Source organism: Apodemus sylvaticus, chromosome 11 (genome assembly GCF_947179515.1).
Source record: "Apodemus sylvaticus chromosome 11, mApoSyl1.1, whole genome shotgun sequence".
Lineage (NCBI taxonomy): Eukaryota > Metazoa > Chordata > Mammalia > Rodentia > Muridae > Apodemus > Apodemus sylvaticus.
The window spans coordinates 73925902-73945490 of record NC_067482.1 but is presented as its reverse complement, the minus strand read 5'-3'; the positions used below and the strand labels follow the sequence as shown (position 1 = coordinate 73945490).

The following is a 19589-nucleotide window of genomic DNA, read 5'->3' as shown; positions in this document are numbered from 1 at the left end:
GGCTAAGGTGTTCGCTGCCAAGCCTGATAATATGAGTTCAAGTCCTGGGACCCTCACGGTGGAAGGACAGCATCAACCCCGTAAAATTGTCACCTGACTGCCACACACGCGCACTGCTCACCTGGCCTCCACAAAATTTAAAAATAAAAAAAAATTAAATATAAAAGTGTTAACATGCCAAAGGTTTTTAAAATTAGTATTATGGAAATAATCCAGAGCTGGGCAAGGAGGCTCATACCTGGAATCCCACCACGTAGGAGCCTGAGCTAGGAGGATCACTGAGTCATGGGCCAGCCTGGGCTACAGTGTCAACTCTTGCCTCAAAAAAAAAATGAAGTTATTTAGCTTATTAAAAGAAAAGGATAAAACATAAAAATAACACAACTCAATTGTTAGAAAATGGGTTGGAAAAACAAGCCCACCCCCATCTCACCAAACCATGCGTCACAGCCATTTCTGACCTAAGGTGGCAATGACACATGGGGCAAGGACAACAAGTTCTGACTCTTGCACTGAGTCAGACCTATGCACTCAGAAAGTGTTCATGGTGAATACTGTTTGATTTATGAAGGGGACTCCAAGGCCTGGGCCGGTATGTTGCTGTGCCTATGTATCTGTTAGGGCAGGAAGACTTGATTCCAGGTACCCAGGAGTCTAGCCTGTGGTCACCGCGGGCCCATATATTCATGGCAGAGCCTCGTAGATTCACAGCACTTTCTGGGGGCATCATGTTGACAAGATTCATGTGACTATTTTAGTCAAAACAACAACAACAACAACAACAACAAACTACCCCCTGTCCTTTTCAGGGTCCTGAGCGAATGGGCTTCCCGTGGCTGCTGTGACAGATGGCACAAACGTACCTTTTCTTGGAAGTAGCTTGGTGGGGTTGGAGACAGGCTTCACGTAGCCTGTGCTGGCCCCCGACTCTCACTATGGCCGTAGATGGCTTTGAACTCTCGATCCTTTTGACTTTTCTCCAGGGTGTTGAGGTTATAGGCGTGCATCCGTGACACTTGGTGCCTTAAAAACGGCCTAAAGAGATGGCTTACTCTGGGAGGTGCCTGCTGTAGAAACACTAGGAACTGAGTTTAGATCCTGCACACACAGGTAAAAGCCAGGGGTGGTACACATATGTAACTGCAGTGATGTGACGTCAGAGATGAAGGGCCCGTGGAGCTCACTGGCCAGCTGAAACAACCAATGAGTTTCTCGCTCGGTTAAGAGCCTCTGTCTCAAAATAAATAAAAAGTGGAGGGTGGTTAAGGAAGATATCCCAGTGTGTCCACCTCTGGCCTCACACATGCGTGTGTTTATACTCACATATTGTTTCTAAAGCAAACAGACAGGCAGACAGACAAACAAACAGAAAAAACAAACAACTGGTGTGGTTGATTAATAGCTCTGGGGGCTGGAAATTAGGATTCAGGCTTAGCTCAGGTTGTTAGTAGAGTCACGCCCAGACACTTTGAACTCTGATTCCTCCTAGCTGGTTGGTCCTTGCTCCTTGGCTGAGCACCCCTCCTCACCGCCTAGCCCACCTCAGAGCTGCAGCAAGCAGGGTGCCTTAGTGGTGCTGCACTGGCTTTCTTCCCCACAGTCTGCTCCACCCAGGCCTCCTTCTGACTAGCTGGAGTCCAGGCGGTGGTCAGGAGCCATCTCTTCTCACAGACGTGACTTCACCTGCCTTGTAGCCTTCTGTACACGTGAAGGGAGACACCCTTCCTGCAGGGACCAGGATCACAGCTTGGCTACTGTGCTGAGCTGACTGAGTCAGAAGCAGACTGCCCTCTGAGGTCGGGGCACAGAGCCCTGCGTGGCTCGGTCCCCTCCCCTCAGTCCTACAGGCTGTTCCCAGCATCTCATGTGGAAGTGCAAGCCACGCAAATGTGGCCTTGCTTTCTGTTTTTATCACAGAAACCTTTTGACCCTCAGTCATTTCCTTAGAAGATATTTGTAAGTTTGGAGCCAGAATGGGAGGCGACAGTGAGTAGGGTTGAAAGTCGGCCAGGAATCCACAATTCTGTGTGACCCCTGGAAATAATCGCCTCTCAGGTCCCCAGTTTTCTCCTGTGTGACCCAGAGGCTGCATTTGTCCGATGGTGCAAAAAAGCTCCTGGCTGTTCGGCCTCCACTCCATGTCTCTTGGTCTTCATATAGGGCTGAGAAACACATAGGATTGAATTTTGTGGTAAGCGATGTTGGTGTGTGTGTATCCATGTATGTAGCATGGATATCCATGTAACACCCATCTGCATCCATGGAGGGGGCCAGATAGGACATGAGCCTATCTTCCTCCATAACTTTCCACCTAATTGCCTGGCAGCTCATGGTTTGGCTAGGTAGGTTGACCAGTAAGGTTCTAAGGTTTGCCTGCCTCGGTCCCCAGTGCTGAGATTACAGGGGTGGCTTTTATGTGGGTGCTGGGGATTTGAACTGAGGTCCTCATGCTCACTGACCAAGTGCTCTTACCCATTAAGCTGTCTTCCCAGCCATTTGAGGGAGAACAGAGACTCTCCAATGAGATAGGTATGGCTGGGTTGGTGGCTCACCGTGGACATACAAGTGATCGGGAAATGGAAGGAAAATGGCCGTGAGTTTGAGACCAGTCTGGGCTGATGAAGTATGTGGGTGGTTTACAATGAAACTCTTAGACCAGCAGCTAAGGGTGGTGGTGGGGTTTCCGCAGTTGCTTGGATACTTAGTCTTCACTTCCTACCTTGAGTGTCTCCTGCTTCTGTTCCTGCAGGGTCCAGGAGCTGGAGCTGTCAGAGAAGAGGCTTCTCCTGAAGGTAGAACAGCTGAGTGCCTGTGTGGCCCAGGAAAGAAGCGCCACACTCCATGTCCAGGAGCAGCTGCAGTCACTGAAGGGCACACTGGTCAGCCAGGTTCGTATCCCTTCCCAATGCTTGGCCATGTGATCACTCTGGGCCTCAGTTTCTCTGTTTGATCTCTCTCTCTGCCTGCCTCCCAGACCTCTGGAGAAGCATGGGTGTTGGTACCTTTCTCATGCTTGGGTCTGTGAGCACAGGAGTTGGCCAGTGCAGGTCTCTGTTTTCAAATTGTTGCATGCAGGTAGGGAAGATAAGAACCTGGTCTTGGCTAGAAGAGGGACTTGGGTATGCTGTGGGTGTGGTGGGGGAAAAGACACTCAGGGAACTAGGGACAGAATTTCCCAGACCTTGTGAGGCAGACCAACACACTGCTGTGGAGGGCCAGGGAGAGATGTATGTACGGGGAGGGAAAGTCTGGGAGGTACAGCAGGAACTCCAGAGGGGTCATTGCAGAAATGAGGTTCTAGAAATGGAGGCCCAATGAAGATAGCTAAAGCTTTGGGAAGTAGAGAGGCAGAACACAACAGACAGCCCCACCAAGTGGAAGTGAGTGGTTCAGGGCCACGGTGTAGAGGCAAACCCTAGTGCTCCCGCTCAACTGGCTGTGTGACATTGGACCAGCGACACAGCCTCCCTGGGTCTGCTTCCTCATATGTAAAATGCTGGTCACATGAGCTACATGAGTAACTACAAGTAGACTGCTCAGGGGAGTTGGCATCTGCACTGGCCATTCTTACCCATCTTTCCAGGGGGCAGGTGGTGCAGGCCACATTGTGGAAGGAATACACAGTAGGTGGACCCACACCCCTGCAATAGGTACCCAATGATGCCTGGGCATCCAGCTTCTGGGCTTCAGGGATTTAAAGCACAGCTTAGGGTCTTAAGATTGCAGGGTACAGTCCATTCATGGCATGTGAACTCAACACAGACAGGCAAGGCACACGCTAAAGGGGAAGGGTTGTTTCTCCAGTCTTGTACATCTCTGTGTGTGTGTGTGTGTGTGTGTGTGTGTGTGAGAGAGAGAGAGAGAGAGAGAGAGAGAGAGAGAGAGAGAGAGAGAGAGAGAGAGAAAGAGAGAGAGAGAGAGGGAGAGAGGGAGGGAGAGAGAGACACATGTGATTGTCCTTTGTGTCTCTGACAGTGGGCAGCCGTGGGACAACCAGGGTACCCGGCCTGGTATTCACCTAGACAAAAATGTAGTGTGGAAAGTCCTGTTCAGCTCATCTCGGTCCTTGGGTACCAGCAGGCCAGCTCGGAGTCACTCCCACCTTTCCCCTGACCACTGGCTCATGTGCCCTTAGCCTCTCAACCCTAGGGGAGTCTTCATAGAAGCTGTGTCTCTGCACTGGGACATGTTGTTCCTCTGAGGAGACACTGTCAGGGTGTTTTGAGCCTTACTGTTGGTACAACTGGGATCCTCAGGGGAGTCAGGGATAGTCCTGCAGTGGAGATGCTTGTAGTGTGGTGGAAGATGAGGGTAAGGATGAGTGATATGCAAGCTACTAATTGCATTAGTGGGGTAAGGGGTGTTGTAAGCCTAGGGAGCTATAGGCCATGTTCACACGCTTCTTGTTGTCATTGCATGTCTGTGAGGAACTGTCTTGACTGTGGGTGTGGGAAGGACCAGCCTGCTGTGGGCAGTGCCATCCCTGGGCAGATCCTGAGCTGTGGAAGAAAGCAAGCTGATCACGAGCCAGAGGGCAGCATGAATGTCAGGCAGACTTGTCAAGAAGTCCATTTATAGATTCAGTGGTTTGCTCAGGGTCACATGGGGTCCCAGTCGCAGCCCAGCCCCCAACCTTAACTTCTAGCCTTTATGTTTTTGGTGGAGATCTTGGAATGTAGGAGTCAGTATTTCAGGGGTGTGGGAACAGGCTTTTGGAATTTTCAAAAAATGTGTCTGGTCTGTCACAGGTGGCAGCTTTTCTCTGGTCATATCCCAGGAAGCAAAGAGGCCTCATTTCTGCAGTGAGCTCTGGCTATCCTGAGAGGTGTCAAAGACCCACCCACTCATGCCGTGGATCCCCAGGCACCCAGAACCACCCAGGCACCCAGAACCACATAGGAACCCAGAAACACACAGGCACCCAGAACCACACACGCACCCAGTACAGAATTCATACCATCACAAAGCCAGGAAGACCCAGAAAACTCCACTCCAGTTTTTATTCCCTTTCCACACCCAGTCAATAGACTGTTCCACAAAGCCGGCTTGGGCTGGTCTTCACCCCCTTTCTACTTTGTCAAATGCTTCTTTGACTTGCAGGCTCTCTGGCATCAGAGGGAAGCAGCAGCTGGAGATGCAGTGTGTGCACCACAGTCCAGCTCACTGTATGTGGTAGGGAGAAGGTTGGGTGTCCGAATATGGAGAAGTGTTCCCTGTTCAGCAAGACAGCCAAAGGGACAGAGAAAAAGCCCTTGAGACAGACGCAAGGCTCCGGGCTGTGCTCTAGAACTGGCTGCAAGGATTTTAGCTGTCCCATTACATAGATAGCTTCTGAATGTGTGGTGGGGCTAATGCCAGCTCTGTGACAGCAGGGGTTGGGGACAGGGTAATCATAGCTGTGAACAGCTGCTGAGGCTTACTGGTCCCTGCTCAGCTCACATCATTGAACTAACTGGGAAGCTCTGGAAAGTTCTGTGGTGTTTGGAAATCGGTGTGGACTGCCGAGACTGAACAATTCCAGAGCCCCTCTGCAGGGTACTGCCCCTCCAACCCACTGCGCATTCTCCCACAGACTGAGGGGACTCATGGAGATCTGGGGCTATGACAAGGATGATGATACTCTTGGTGGCAGAGTCAGCAAACTCAGGAATCAGCATATTTAAATTTTTGTTTATTTATTTTGTGCGTGTGTGCACAGTGGCAGTTAGAGTCCAACTTGTATAGGTTTTTCTCCTACCACATGCAGGTACTGGGGACCCAACTTGGTTCTTCAAGCTTGGTGGCAAGTGACATTAACCCTCTGAACCAGCTTCGGTCCCAGCGTAATATTTTAATGAAAAATACCCACCATACACAAAATAAGGGAATGCTAGGAAGCGAGATCAAGGCGAGCAAAGCGCGTGCCTGGGACTCCCTGACGTCCCCATCACCGCAACTCCTAGGTGCGGGAGGCAGAGAGCGCGGTCAGACGGCAGCGGCGGCTGCAGGAGCGACTGCGGCGCAAGGACGAGGCACTGGCGCGGCAGGCGGCGGCCCTGAAGCGTTGCGGGCGGGTGCAGCGGCAGCAGCTGGGCCTGGTGCGGGAGCAGGAGCGCGTTCTGCGGGTGCAGGTGCAGCGGCTGGAGCGCGACGTGCGGCGCCTGGGACACGCTGCGGGCCTCCTGCTGGCTCAGCTGCACACCGCGGACTCGTCTCCCGATGCGGGGAGCTCCGGGTCGCAGCTTCTGACCAGTCCCCTGGGTGACCCTGAGGTCGTAGAGCTGAGCGCGCTGCGAGCCAGGGCGGAGCTCGCAGAGCGGGAGCGGGAGAAAGCGATGTGCAGGCTGCGGGAGCACAGCGCCACCGAGCGGCAGCTGCGGGAGCAGCTGGAGGAACTGCGCTGCTGTGTGTATGGGCTGACCTTGTCGGAGATAGGCCTGCATAGCCAGGTGGAGGAGCTCGCCCACCAAAACCGGCGCCTGCGGGCCCAGATGGGGCACGGTAGCCCGGTAAGTGGCCGGAACCCAGGACAGGAATGATCGCTTGTCCTCCTCTGACTTCTGTCCTTGATTAAGTTCGTTTCCCCAGCATCGGGTCATCACTTAGCTGAATCAGAGCGGCTGGTCCATCCTTCACCAACTCAGTCTCTGGCCCTACCATCCATACACACGAGGTCACTATTGCCCTTTAACACATTTGCCTCATTACCCACAGGGCCAGATGTTTGATGCCTACCTACTTATCTATTTATTCACTTGCAGACCCACAAGTTCGAATGTGCTGTGCTCCATGCCAACCTCACCCATTGTTAAGGGTTTGAATGTGCAATGCCTCACACCCCCCGCCCCCCTCCCCAGGCTCATGTGTTTGAGTCCTTGGTCCCAGCAGCTGGTTCTATTTGGGGAGGCTGTGGAACCCTTAGGTCTGACGGGTGCGTTCAATTTGAATCCTTTAGGATGCATTCTCTCTGGGATAGCTGTGCATGTGGCCCAGTACAAAACCCAAGACTTAAGACACTATGAGCTTTAAAAGAAAATAATAAGCATGGACTTTTTGAGTGTGAACTTGGAGTGAAGACCTCAGAGTCAAAATGTTGAAAAAGTTTAGACATGCTTGCTAGGAGGGGTTCTGGGTGGGGGAGGTGGGTTGTGGTCACTGTGCTGTCTACAAGAAGAGGCAGAATAAACCCTTCATCCTTTGACCAGGTATTTTATCACACTGGGAAATAATCAGTGCACCCCCCACCCCAATGCTAGTCTATTCTTTCACACCCAGTTCAAGGTCAGGGCACCCGCTGGTTTGTAGATGGTGCCTTGTGGCTGCTGAGTCCTTACAGGGTGGAAGGGGCGTGTGCCTTGGGTTCTGTTCCTACTTAATCACCTGCCTTGTCGATTAGATTTCAACTCATGAATGGGAGGGGGGCAGAACATTTGGGCGGAGGCATCCATCTGTCCACTGTCACCTGTGTTTCCCTGTGCCCCATTCACCTGCATCTTCCCCATCTGTCCACTCATGTAGCTCATTGCCAGGCAGCCAGTTGCCCCTCATACCCTTCACGGTCCCTCTCTCTCACTTTCTGTTCATCCATCTATTTGACACTGATTGGGTCCAGACAGTGTGCAAGCCATGTGAGTGATGGGTCCTACCCCCAGGGCACTCCCCCACCCCCACCTAGTGGGATTCCATGCTTTGAGCAACTTCCTTTCCTCCTGGGTTGTGAACATCCCAGGGCAGGTCCAGCCTCCAGTGGGCTTTGCAGCCTTCATTCCCAGTAACAGCACACGGGGTTCAGGGACTGCCAAGGAGAAAGCACCGGGGTTTGGGTCTTGTCTGCTCTGCTCATTCTATCTCTTTAAACTCGGGTACGTTTCTTAAGCTGGGGAGGGATGGCTGGGCATTTATTTCCTCTTTACTTGACAGAAGAGTAAGCATCTTCATTTAATGTCTTCCCGCCACGTGCCAGAGATAGTCAAAGCTTCCTTTCGTAGCAGTGGAGACAGGGACGGCTGCTCTCAGCATCCTTGTTCCACAGAGAGGAATCGAAGGCTCAGGGCGGTGGTCTCTTACCTGTTGCTGTGTAGCTGTTGAGAGACAGACCTGGAAGTTGGTCCATAGAAGACATGGCGTCAGGGTGGGTGGCTCCAGCTGCATTAGCCCTGTGCTCATAAAGGCAGAGTGAACTCAGTTCCTTAAAGAAGAGGGGACATTTGGAAGACAAGAGGATCAGGACTTCAAGCTACTTAGCAAGTTCGAGGCCAACCTGGGCAGGTCAGACTCTGCCTCAAACAAAACCACAACAGAACCAGACAGACAATACAAGCCAGTGGGGGTTGCTTATTCAAAAATTCAAATGTATCTTTTCATTGAAATGCAGGAGTGCTCGAGTTCTCCAGATAACTGCGGGCGTGTTTCTTGCCTTGGCGAGCTTGCCAAGGTGTTGGTGTTCTGTTGTGCATTTGCGTTGCTTTGTCTCCACCCGTCTCTCCTGTATTTTTCTTGTTTGTTCATCAAGAGGAAAACAAAGTGTACACTCACCGTCGTCTCCTTGTAATTCTGAAAATAAACGATGCGATGCGTGCACGGAACTCGTCATCCAGAATCTTTTCTGCGATTGCCGTAAACTCGCTTTGATTTAGGCAATTGGCCTGAGGCTTTATTCTCCCATCTTGCCATTACCCTGAGTGCTGGGACTCACTGTTCCCCTCAAAGCACTTCTCCGAGAAGAAGAGCAGGCTCCTAGATGCCTGGCAGGGTCTTGCTGTTATTCGTCCTTTTCCTGTTCTCCCCTTTAACCCCTCCTGCATCAAGGGGTTCCCACCAAGCTGGTGGAAAAACTCCCCAGGGAGGGCAAGTGATTTGGCCACAGACACAAAGGTAACATCACAACCAGAAGGAAGTCATGCCCCCTCTTTGGTCCTTCTCTCTGGATCAGGGTCCAGAGTCAGTTGTTCTTTGGGGCTTTGGGCTTGTCAGTGCCTGGATCCTGTAGGATCTGTGCCCTTAGCCAGAGAGCCATCATTGGTCACAAGCATCCATGACCTTACTGTTACATGCCCTCTCTTCAGAAGGCCCTGTGCTCCGAGGAGCTGCATCGCACATAGAGCTTTGACCGTCAATGCTGAAAGATGTCTCTTGTAGGCTCCCTTAGTTGTCCATAAGCATCGGTCCCCACGCTGTGTGGAGCAGAGGGAAACAAAGAAAACAGGCTGCTATCAGGAACCTGTGGGACATGCGACAGCGCTCAGGAAGGGGAGGGGCCTTGTTGAAGGGAGGGGAAGGTACCCTTACAGGTAACTGTAGGGGATCACACTTAGGGGACAGTAGTGATCCAGACTGGCCAGGGTAGCCTTAGGCTGGTTGCTAAACGTCTGTGCCTCAGCATTCTTACCGTGGGATGGGGCTGACTGCCATGGTCTGTGGAGCTCGGTGAACGAGCCACTCAGTGAGCAAGTGACCACAACAAGCCACTCACTCCATGGGGAGTGTCTTCACGTGATCGTGAAGGAACAGAGATCGGGAAGAAGAGGTACGGAGTGAGTATCTCCGGCATGCATGCAGCAGACAGTCTTCACAGAGCTACCATTTACCCGGCCTGGCTGTCTTCACTGAAGCCAGATGGCAAGGTGATAGAGTTATTAGCCCTTATCAGTTATTAGTTATTATAGAAGAGGAAGCTGAGACGGGCAGGGAGATTCACATGCTCCATCAAATGAAGGAAGGCAAGTCCGAAGGGGGCATACTCTCCCCGCCCCCAGGATAGCTCTCTGCTCATGGACTCTGGGAGCAGTGCTGACAGTTACAGGGAGGGCAGGCATTGTGAAAAGACATGTTGGTTGCTTCTTAGCCACCAAGTGCTTGCTCTCCTAGACACCGTGAAGCAGCCAGTGAAGTGCTGGTGCCCCTGTCCCTAGGCTGAGTCGAGAGGAATGAACTCAATTTGCCGAAGCTCAGATACTGAGAACTTTCTCAATAGGTTACTTCAAGGCTAAGTCCTCTGAGGTCACAGGGAGGAGTCTGAGAGAAGGAAGAACCCGGTGGAAGGAGTGGGGGGATGGTGGGTAGTAAGATGCCACTTGCTTGGTGGTGTGCAATTGCACGCACGCTTCGCTGGGAGTGTTCGCTGTGTTTCTGCAGTGTCCCAGGCACAGCGCGGTGATCTGAGTGTGGAGCTTGGAGGAGATCCGGACATAGGTGTAAGCAGCAGTGGTTTAGGCTTCCAAACAGCTATATCAGAAGACAGACAGATGGCCATGACCTGGTGTGCAGGGCCACTGAGAGAGGCTTGTGTACAGGGGTGAAAGCTCAGGCTTTCAAGGTCACCACGCCCTGAGGCGTTGAAGTGATGGGCTTGCTGGATGCTGTCTGCATCCCCCTGGCCTCAGTGTGTATCGCACAAACCCTGGCAACAGCTGCGGGAACATTTTCTTTGTTGGGAAATGACCTCTGCTGGCACCTCTGTAGGACTGCGTCAGGACAGGTTTGCTCTTCACTATGCGGAAAGTAGGAGCACTGAGAAATAGAGGGGGCTGAAGAGACAATTCTGTCGTCAAGAGCCCTTGCTGCTCGTGTAGAGGGCCAGGGTTTGGTTCTCAGCACCCACAGGGAGTAGATCACAACTGCTTGTAACCGCAGCTTCTGTAAATTCATTGGCCTCTTCTGAGGGCTCCTGGACACGCATGATCCAGCATTTCCTCAAGCACAATAATATACACATCAAACAAAATAAATAACTCTTTTTAAAAACACAAAGGCTAGTGATGAAGCACTTGTGAACATGGGTGAGGCCCTAGGTTCAGTTCCCAGCAATATACCACACACACACACACACACACACTCACACACACATTCATACACACACACACACACACACAAGAACACACACACACATTCGTACACACACACACACTCACACACACATTCGTACACACACACACACTCACACACACACACACTCACACACACACTCACACACACATTCATATACATACACACAAGAACACACACACTCACATACACACACACTCACACACACACTCACACACACATTCGTACACACACACACACATACACACACTCACACACAAACATACACACACACATACACACACTCACACACATTCGTACACACACACACTCACACACACATACACACACTCACACACACATTCATACACACACACACACACACACACACACACACACACACACACACACACACTCACACACAAAGAAACAGAAAGAAATAGTCAATACATGTAGCCATTGAAGGGGCCACTGCTCTGTGGGGTTTGTTTGGCCTTTGGAAACCTGAGCCTTGGGGAGGGCTGTCAGTCAGTCAGTCAGTATTAAATGCTGCAAGAAAAACAACCTGAGGACTTAGAGCAAGCATTGCTAATTTAGCTCTCCCATGACCCATCAACTGGAGTGGTGAATTAGTAATCACCATATCATTGTTTTCTTGATCCAACTTTTCTAGTATCCTTATAGGAATTAATATTATTTCACAGCCTTGGGGTCTATGTGACCATGGCCCCATGGACAGATATTTACTATTCTCATTGTTGTGGCCAAATAACTCACAAGAAACTGCTTAAAGGGAGGAGGGCTTATTGTATCTCATGCCGTGGGGGTATAGTCATAGCACAGTGGGGCAGGCATGGTCGTAGGGCCGTGGGGCGGCTGTGACCTGCTTTCTCCAATGAGGCTGCACTTTCTGAGCGTTCTACAACCTTCCAAAACAGTGCCACTAGCCAGGTCCAACAGTTCAAATACACAAGCCTGTTTCTATGACTTCAAGATTCTGTGATGCATCCAGGGCTGGGGGCTTTGCTTTATGGGTAAAAGGATGCAGCCCAAACTGTTGTACAGATAGAAAAGAAATCACAAGCACAGAGTAGCAGAAGGAGGGGACGTGGGGGAGGGTGATGGTGACCTGATTGGTGGAAAGGTCAAGGAAGGCTACAGAAAGCCTCTCAGGGGACTTAGCCGCTGCTTTTGCAGGGCACGAGGCCCTTACTACTGTCCCGCAGAGATTCCATGCTCTCAAGACTGAGCGCTTGCAAAAACTACTCCAGATGAAGGGCTTATTGTAGTGTGGCCTTGCCCAGGGCCACTCAGGTATCCCCTGCCCATGACCTAGGACCTACAGTCACTGGCTGGAACTCAGAGCAAGGTGTATGCCTGAGATGGAGGTGGGCCTTTTAATCTTGCTGCCTAGGGGAGGGGTGAGAAGGAGGAGGCACCCTGGTCTGCTTTGCTTTCCAGTTTAAGTTGCTGGCCAGATGTTCAGTGGGATGGGGACAGGACCAGGAGCATCTACAAAGAGGCCTGTAAGACAGTCAGCTGGCGGTTAGAACCCTTCCCCAATGTAGCAGAAGGAACAGCCTGGTCAGAGCTCTAGAGGCAGAGAATGTTACCAGTATGGTGGCAGGCCAAGAGGCTACCATGTCAGGGCCAAGAGCCCATAGGAGTCATGATAGCTGGAATTATCCATAGGTGACCTCCAGGATCATGGTGGGTATTTTTCTCTCTGGTCACACAGCTGGCCTCATGCAGGTCTGGGGAGCAGTGCCTGGGTCACTAGCTACTGTTGTCACCTTTGGGACTTGCTCACAAGGGAAAGATGGAAGCATTCAAAATCCCTGGGCAGATACCAGCTGGGACAATGAGACCACATAGGAGCAAGGCTTGGACTTTGCTCTACCATACAGTTTCTTGTCTGTATGGACAGACTACTCCAAGGACAGACTGACACCCCATGTAACTTACTGAAAGAGTCTCAAGAGTCAACAGGAGCGGTGTGGCCTGGTAAATCAAAGGCCTCTGTTAGGCCCCATGGCCAACTGTGAGCCCACTGCTTTCTGACCTGAGTTTGCTTACTTTGGAGGCATCTGACCATTGCTATGAAGGTGGAACATAGGCACGGGCTTAGAGTGGACACTTCAGAGAGGCACTTATGGTTGTTCTAATTTTTTTGTCTCTCTTAAGGGTGCCTTGGGCTGTGCACAGAGTGATTCTCTGCCTCCACTCAGAGCAGAGGTGCTGGATCCCGGCAGAAGCCATGACTGCCACGGTGATGCGTGTGGACTTCAGGGCCTGGCAGGTTTGTGGATGCTGTGATACATAGAGGGATGCCTGAAATCCCTCTGCTAGGCCAGATCCCGTAGCCTTCATGTCATTACAATGTTGGGCAGAATGGTTTACTCCTCTCACAGACAAGTGAAGGCTCCGAGAGGCTCAAGGGCGTACAGCCGGTCAAGGCAGAATCAGGCTGTGATGTTCCAGGGGTCATTAGCTTAGGATAATTGGACAATTAAATGTGTGCACTTGACTCTCAAAGGCTGTCAGCCAGCTGCACATTAGTAGTGGGGCCTTGTCCTCACAGAGACATCAACGGTAAGCAGGGATCATCCTCGTCCCCATACGCCTTCGGTGACTCCTTGGGTTGAGGATGAGACTTGTGACTCAGTGTGGAGCTTTGAGGCCCCTGGTCTCTAACTGTAAGACATGGTTTCCTACCTCTATGCTAAAGGAGATCCCGATTGCGCATTGTCAGTCCTCTAAAAGCAAGAGCAGTCCACAGTCTCATGATACCCAGGGCTACTGGATGCAGGAGGAGCAGATGATGCTCCCCTTTAGTCATGTCTGGGGAGCAGAGTTGTTGGATGGACTAAAGCATGGTGGGACTTGGTGGGACTGTTCTTGAAAGCTGTGCAGGTTGGGGTAGGGATATGGTTCTGCTGGCAGATGAGGACACCGAGGGTCCTAAAGTTTTCATGGACAGGGCCCAGGTATGGTCTCTGGAAGTACCTCGAGAGCTGGTTCTTCTGCTCACACTTGGCAATCATTCCCATCTTTCAGCCTCAGGTCCTCACCTAGCAGAGGACGGAGCTCACCAGGAGTCAAGAGAGATGTGGTTCTTGCTGACCATTGTAACAGATCTTCCCTGAGTGACTTTAACCTCAGGGTCTTGCTGTTCTAGGCCAGCTCTCGGAAGAGCCCCCCAGCTGTGTTGGAGAAGGACCAGACCCCCACATGATGGTGTCGGCAAGGACCATAGCCAAGCTTCAGAGAGACCTGCCAGGGTCTGAGCATAGACAGGTGAGGCCAGAGGGGTTTTTGGATATGAGGCTCAGTGGGGCCTGAATGGCCTGCTCTGTGTACTGTGGTGTGCCCCCTGGGGAAGGTCTGGATTTAGAAGAATGTTCTGGAAATGATTGGGTGGAAATTTTGAGGGAATGGGATGCAATGTGTTGAGACCTGGCCAAGAAATAGTGTGAAAAGAAGCCCCCTAAAAGTGTGCCTGGGCTGGGCTACCCCAAGGCACCCATGTTACTTCCGTGAACCCTCCTGACCACCCACAGAGAGGCACTACCTTCTTATCCAGAGATGATGAGACCTGAAGGATACTGGAACCCCCCAGAGCTCTCCAGCTCCAGAGGTGTTAGCTCCAGTCCCCTTCTTTTGTACTCTGCACCACTCCAACCATCTGGCCTTGGGAGCCGGATCTGAATTCTTCCTGACAAGACCTCTGATCCCAGCTTCTGTCTCTTGACCTAAAGAACAAAGCTTAACTGGAAGTGATGTCCTGATATGACTCTATGGCTCTTAACCTCATCCATCCATCCATCCATCCATCCATCCATCCATCCACGCATTCATTCACTCACTCATTCATTCATGTATACATGCATTCATACATACATTTATACATTCATGTATTCATTTATTCACTTCCTGAAACATCCTCTCCTGCAATTTAACTTCATGTAGAGGAAGGAATTTCACACAGCAAGAGAGAGTGGGCTGACCTGCCTCCAGTGCCATTCTTCCGCCTGACCCTCAAGAAGCATGAGACGACGGGAAGGTGGGGCCCTGTGTGCCAACCACTCATTCTGTTTATAGAAGGCTCAGAGACACTTCAGGGTGTCAGTCCCAATCTTTCAAAAGATTGAGAGCTCTGTCTTCTCGTTGAATGAACCCCTCACAGCCTCAGGGGGACTCCTAGACCACCATCCCTGAGCCAACACATTTCCTGGCATCCAGAGACCCCCCTCAGATGCCTCCTGGCCCAAGGCTCCACATTGCTGATGAAGAAAGAAACTCCAGGGCCTAGATTAGGAGGCAGAGGCCTATCTGCATCCCTAGAATCACGGCCCACGCTCTCTCTCCCTCCCATCATGCATGTCCTTTGTCACCTTCAAACAGCATGTGCTCAGCTTTGGCACCATGTCTGTCTCTCTGCTAATTCTATTGTCTCTAATCTCATCACTGGGTTAGAACCGCATGTCACCACTGCCCTGGAGACCCAGTCCAGATCTTTTAATTTAGGGATTCCCAGTTTACAAGTGCAGTGCTGTGGTTCCTAAAGCCAAATGATTCCACCCCCCCCCCCCCACACACACACCAGATTAGAGACAAGGGTTTGGCTTCTTTCTTCTGGTCAAAGTCCCTGCCAAGAGCCTGCCCACCACCCCATAGCTCCATATAGCACAGGGAGACTGAGAAGCTCAGGGGCTGGTAGAAAACTGGAGCCCAGGGCTGGAGAGATGGCTCAGCGATTAAGAGCACTGACTGTGGTTAAGAGCACCGACTGCTCTTCTGAAGGTCCTGAGTTCAAATCCCAGCAACCACATGGTGGCTCACAACCATCCATAACGAGATCTGACTTCCTCTTCTGGAGTGTCTGAAGACAGCTACAGTGTACTCACATAATAAATAAATAAATAAATAAATAAATAAATAAATAAATAAATATTAAAAAAAAAAAACAAATTGGAGCCCAGACCAGGCACCCAATCTCCTGCTCTACTCCGTGGTGCTCTACTCCGTGATCAGGCATCTCTCTTGCTTGGTAGACTATAAAGACATTCAGAGCAGCCTAGGAAACCCCTTTGGTGAGCTTGGCCTTTGGTGAGCTTGGCACTGCCCTGGGCCTGGAGCAAAACAAAGGCCAGCCCATAACCCCGGGGGAAAGAGTCACATAACACTGTGTACTAGAACCTTCCACCTGGGATTGGTGTTTTCAATCTATGCCACCTCCTATGGCAGCTACAAGCCACAGGGTGGCTCATATCCCTGCAGAATCAAACCTTGATAATAACGTTTACATTCTGTGGCGCTTGTGGAGACCATATCGGGCAGGAAAGGGCCACAGGGAGTGTGGGTCAGCCTATAGACATCTGTATATGATCCGTTATGGTGTTGTATGTAGAAGATAAGTAAGGGTGGCCAGGGGGTGCTACAAAGGGTCTTTGTGAGGAGGCAATGGTATTTGGTTTGAGATGAAAGGATGTTTCTTGAGGATGTCTTGGAGAAGGAGAATCCTGGGCAGTGGGAAGAGCTCAGGGCGAGGCCCTGAGGTGAAAGGGTACACATAAGGACACAGCGGTATGAGCAGGTTCCTAGAGTCCTGGGGGTCACGTGAGGACACATGCACCTGTATGAGCAGGTTCTGAGAGTCCTGGGGGTCACGTGAGGACACATGCACCTGTGTGAGCAGGTTCTGAGAGTCCTGGGGGTCACGTGAGGACACATGCACCTGTGTGAGCAGGTTCCGAGAGTCCTGGGGGTCACGATCATGTGGGTGGGACTCAGCAGGCCAGGCCTGTTTCATCCTTCCTCTCCTCTCTCCACCTGCAGGGTGCCCTTGTCCAGCCCCACCTAGATCCACAGGCTCTCCGGCCGCTGTGTAGCTGCCCCCTGGGGTCAGGAGTGGCTGAGCCACTCTGTTCCTTGGATTTGGCAGGAGTGGCAGAGAATCTCCAAGGTGATGGAGCCCAAGAACCCTTACTGCTGTTACCCACGTCCACGCTCCAGCTCTGGGGACCTGCTGGAGACCCAGAGCTCTTACTGTCACCTCTGCTCCATGAGTGTCCCCTCCACGAACTTCAGAGCCAAGATGAGGTGGACAGCACGCCCTCACCTGCCCCTGCAGCGTTGGCACACCTTGGCTGCCATTGTAATCTGGCAAGGAGCCATGACACCTCCCTCAGGCGGGAGTCCTCACTCATTTCCAATGGCCCATTTCTCCCAAAAGGAACCAAGGAGCTAAGAGACACGCGGCAGGGGAGAAGTGGGCCTCCAGTCACAAGTGCAGAGAAGTGGGGGGTGATGGGAACCTTGGGTGGTATAAAGTCAGAGCTTGATGACAGGTGCCTGCTGCTCCTTCAAGGCACTGAGAAGCTGTCCTTGGGCACTGAGGTTCACACCCCAGAGGGCATTCAGGAAGGGGACAGAGATGCAGGTACCCAGGCTGTAGCCCCCTTCCCTTGGCTTCATTCAGAATGTCTAATACTGCCTCTGTGTGGGACAGCCTCTATGTCACAGGAGGGTCCTGATTCCCTGAGCAGGAGAGGGAATGTGGGAGGGCATGTCTGGGAACATTTGGTAAATCTGTCTCAAGAGAAGGAGGACAAGGCCACCGACTTCAGGGCTTATGGGACCCAAGAGTGGAGGACAAATGGCAGGCAGCTCTCAGCAGGAAAGGGCAAAGAAGTCTGGAGGTGTAGACAGGGCAAGCTGGACCACCAGCCGTGCTTTGGAGACACTGAGCTCCTACAGAAGGAGAGCTCTGCGGATGAAGAACAAGAGGAGATGCAGGTCCAAGTGGCATCAGACCTAGCTTCTGTGGGCCCTGAGCAGCCTGAGTTCAAGACCCATGTAGGTCAGGAACAGTGCATGCTAATAGATGATCAGGATTGGTTACAGGTTTCCAGCTTGGTCTCAGCAGGAACCAGCAGTGAAGGTCCTTGCTCCTCACAGGCTCCGATCACAGGGCAGGACAGGTATGCCCTCCAGACAGACACACTGGAGAAGGAGGTGGAAGCATGCTTCCAGCAGCTGAACAACCTGAAGCTTGTGTGTGGAGATCCCCAGCAGATGTCAGCATTGATGGCAGAGAGCCACAGTGCCACTCAGAGGTGGCAGCGGCAAGACATTGAGGAGAGTATGTGCCTTCAGCAGGTATTGGCCAGCCAGGATCCCATCACCAAACCCAACAGGAACAGTGAGGGAGTGGGGCTGGACAAGAATGTGGTCCTACACAATGGAGAAGTTCTTCCAGGAGCAGCACTCAGTGGGGATAAAGTCAACCGGGGCCCTGCTGAGTTAGGTGGGAGTCAGCTCCCCACAACATGGTGTACCTTAAATAAGGCGGGAAGCAGATTCCATCAGCTCAGTGCCAACATGAAGAAAGAGAGAAGTCAGGTTTTACTTGATAATGCCAGGCTCGAGGGAGACCAAGAAGGATGTCACCATGAAGGATGCCCTTGTGAAAAGGAGCATGCAAGAGAAGCAGCCACAGCACTGAGACTAGAGCAGGCAAACCGCACGCTGCAGGGACAACTGGTCTACCTGAAGCATGAGCTGGACCAGTGCCTGCAAGCTGTATCTGACCTGGAGGAATGCAATAGGAAGAATTACTGCAAGATTTCCCAGCTGGAAGAGGAGAATGAGAAACTGAAGGGGGACCTGGGCCAGCTGCATAAGGCCATGTCTGAAAGCGTCAGGAAAGCTGGGAGCAGGATGAAAAATGTCATCCTGGAAAACACAGAGCTCAGGGCTCTGATCTCAGAGCTCGGGGTCAGTTATAAAGGACTGATAAAAGACACAGTGCTAGGGATAGAAGACATGGTCTGGGCTCTGCAGGGGGAAAACAAGCACCTTGTGGGCAGGGTCCAAGGCCTGGAGAGGGAGGTTCTGCAGATGAGCAGGGATCCGAGGGAAGGAAAGTGGTCCTCCCAAGGAAACTCTGACATGGTTGAAAACAAGGGACACGCTGAAGACAAAGAGGTCCAGGTGACTATGTTTTCAAGACAACTGAGCACAAGAGCCTGTGGGCCATCCTGGGCTGAGAAATCAGATATGACTGGAAGCCCTTTCTTAGATTTGGAAGATTCCAGATGCAGGGCTGATGCTAGTACAGCCTCATCAGTCCATGCAGTCACTGCAGAGCCTCAGGAAGCACACACCGATGGGGCAGGGGGAGACAGAGCCTGGCTGCAGAGAGAACAGAAGACACCATGGTGTTCTGTGCAACAAGGACAGCCTCAGAGGTCCCGGAGCCTCAGCCCCCAGGTACTTTGACTTCCCTTCCTTCCTGTTTAGCTAATTCTGTAATGCGGTGCCCCCAAAGACATAGGTGTCCTGCAGCAGCCATAAGAGGGAATTAGATCACCAGTCCCATTTGCTATATGAGAAAACCAGGCAAAAAAGTAAAGAGGTTTGTCTGAGGTCACCCAGTTAGGGAGGGCTGCGGCTGAGATGAGCCTGAATCTCCCAGTGGGTCCAGATAATAGGTGGGCCTGGGTCTGGGTGTGGGTCTGGATCTGGGTGTAGGTCTGGTCTGGGTCTGGGTCTGGGTCTGGGTCTGGGTCTGGGTCTGGGTCTGGGTCTGGGTCTGGGTCTGGGCCTGGATCTGGATCTTGATCTAGGCCTGGATCTGGGTCTGGGTCTGGCTCTGGGTCTGGGTCTGGGTCTGGGTCTGGGTCTGGGTCTGGGCCTGGGCCTGGGTCTGGGTCTGGGCCTGGGTCTTGATCTAGGCCTGGATCTGGGTCTGGGTCTGGGTCTGGGTCTGGGTCTGGGTCTGGGTCTGGATTTTGCACTTTGAG

The 19589-nt window shown here is 51.9% G+C and overlaps 1 protein-coding gene across 1 annotated transcript in view; it reads left to right on the top strand.

Moving 5' to 3' along the window:
• Positions 1–19589, top strand: part of C11H4orf50 (chromosome 11 C4orf50 homolog) — an 87207-nt gene that overhangs the window by 1802 nt on the left and 65816 nt on the right. Inside the window, exons 2-6 of the mRNA XM_052199788.1 lie at positions 2750–2888; positions 5943–6488; positions 12967–13081; positions 13961–14079; positions 16621–19056. Coding sequence (XP_052055748.1) covers positions 2750–2888; positions 5943–6488; positions 12967–13081; positions 13961–14079; positions 16621–19056 — 3355 coding nt within the window. The remainder of the gene's footprint in view (positions 1–2749; positions 2889–5942; positions 6489–12966; positions 13082–13960; positions 14080–16620; positions 19057–19589) is intronic.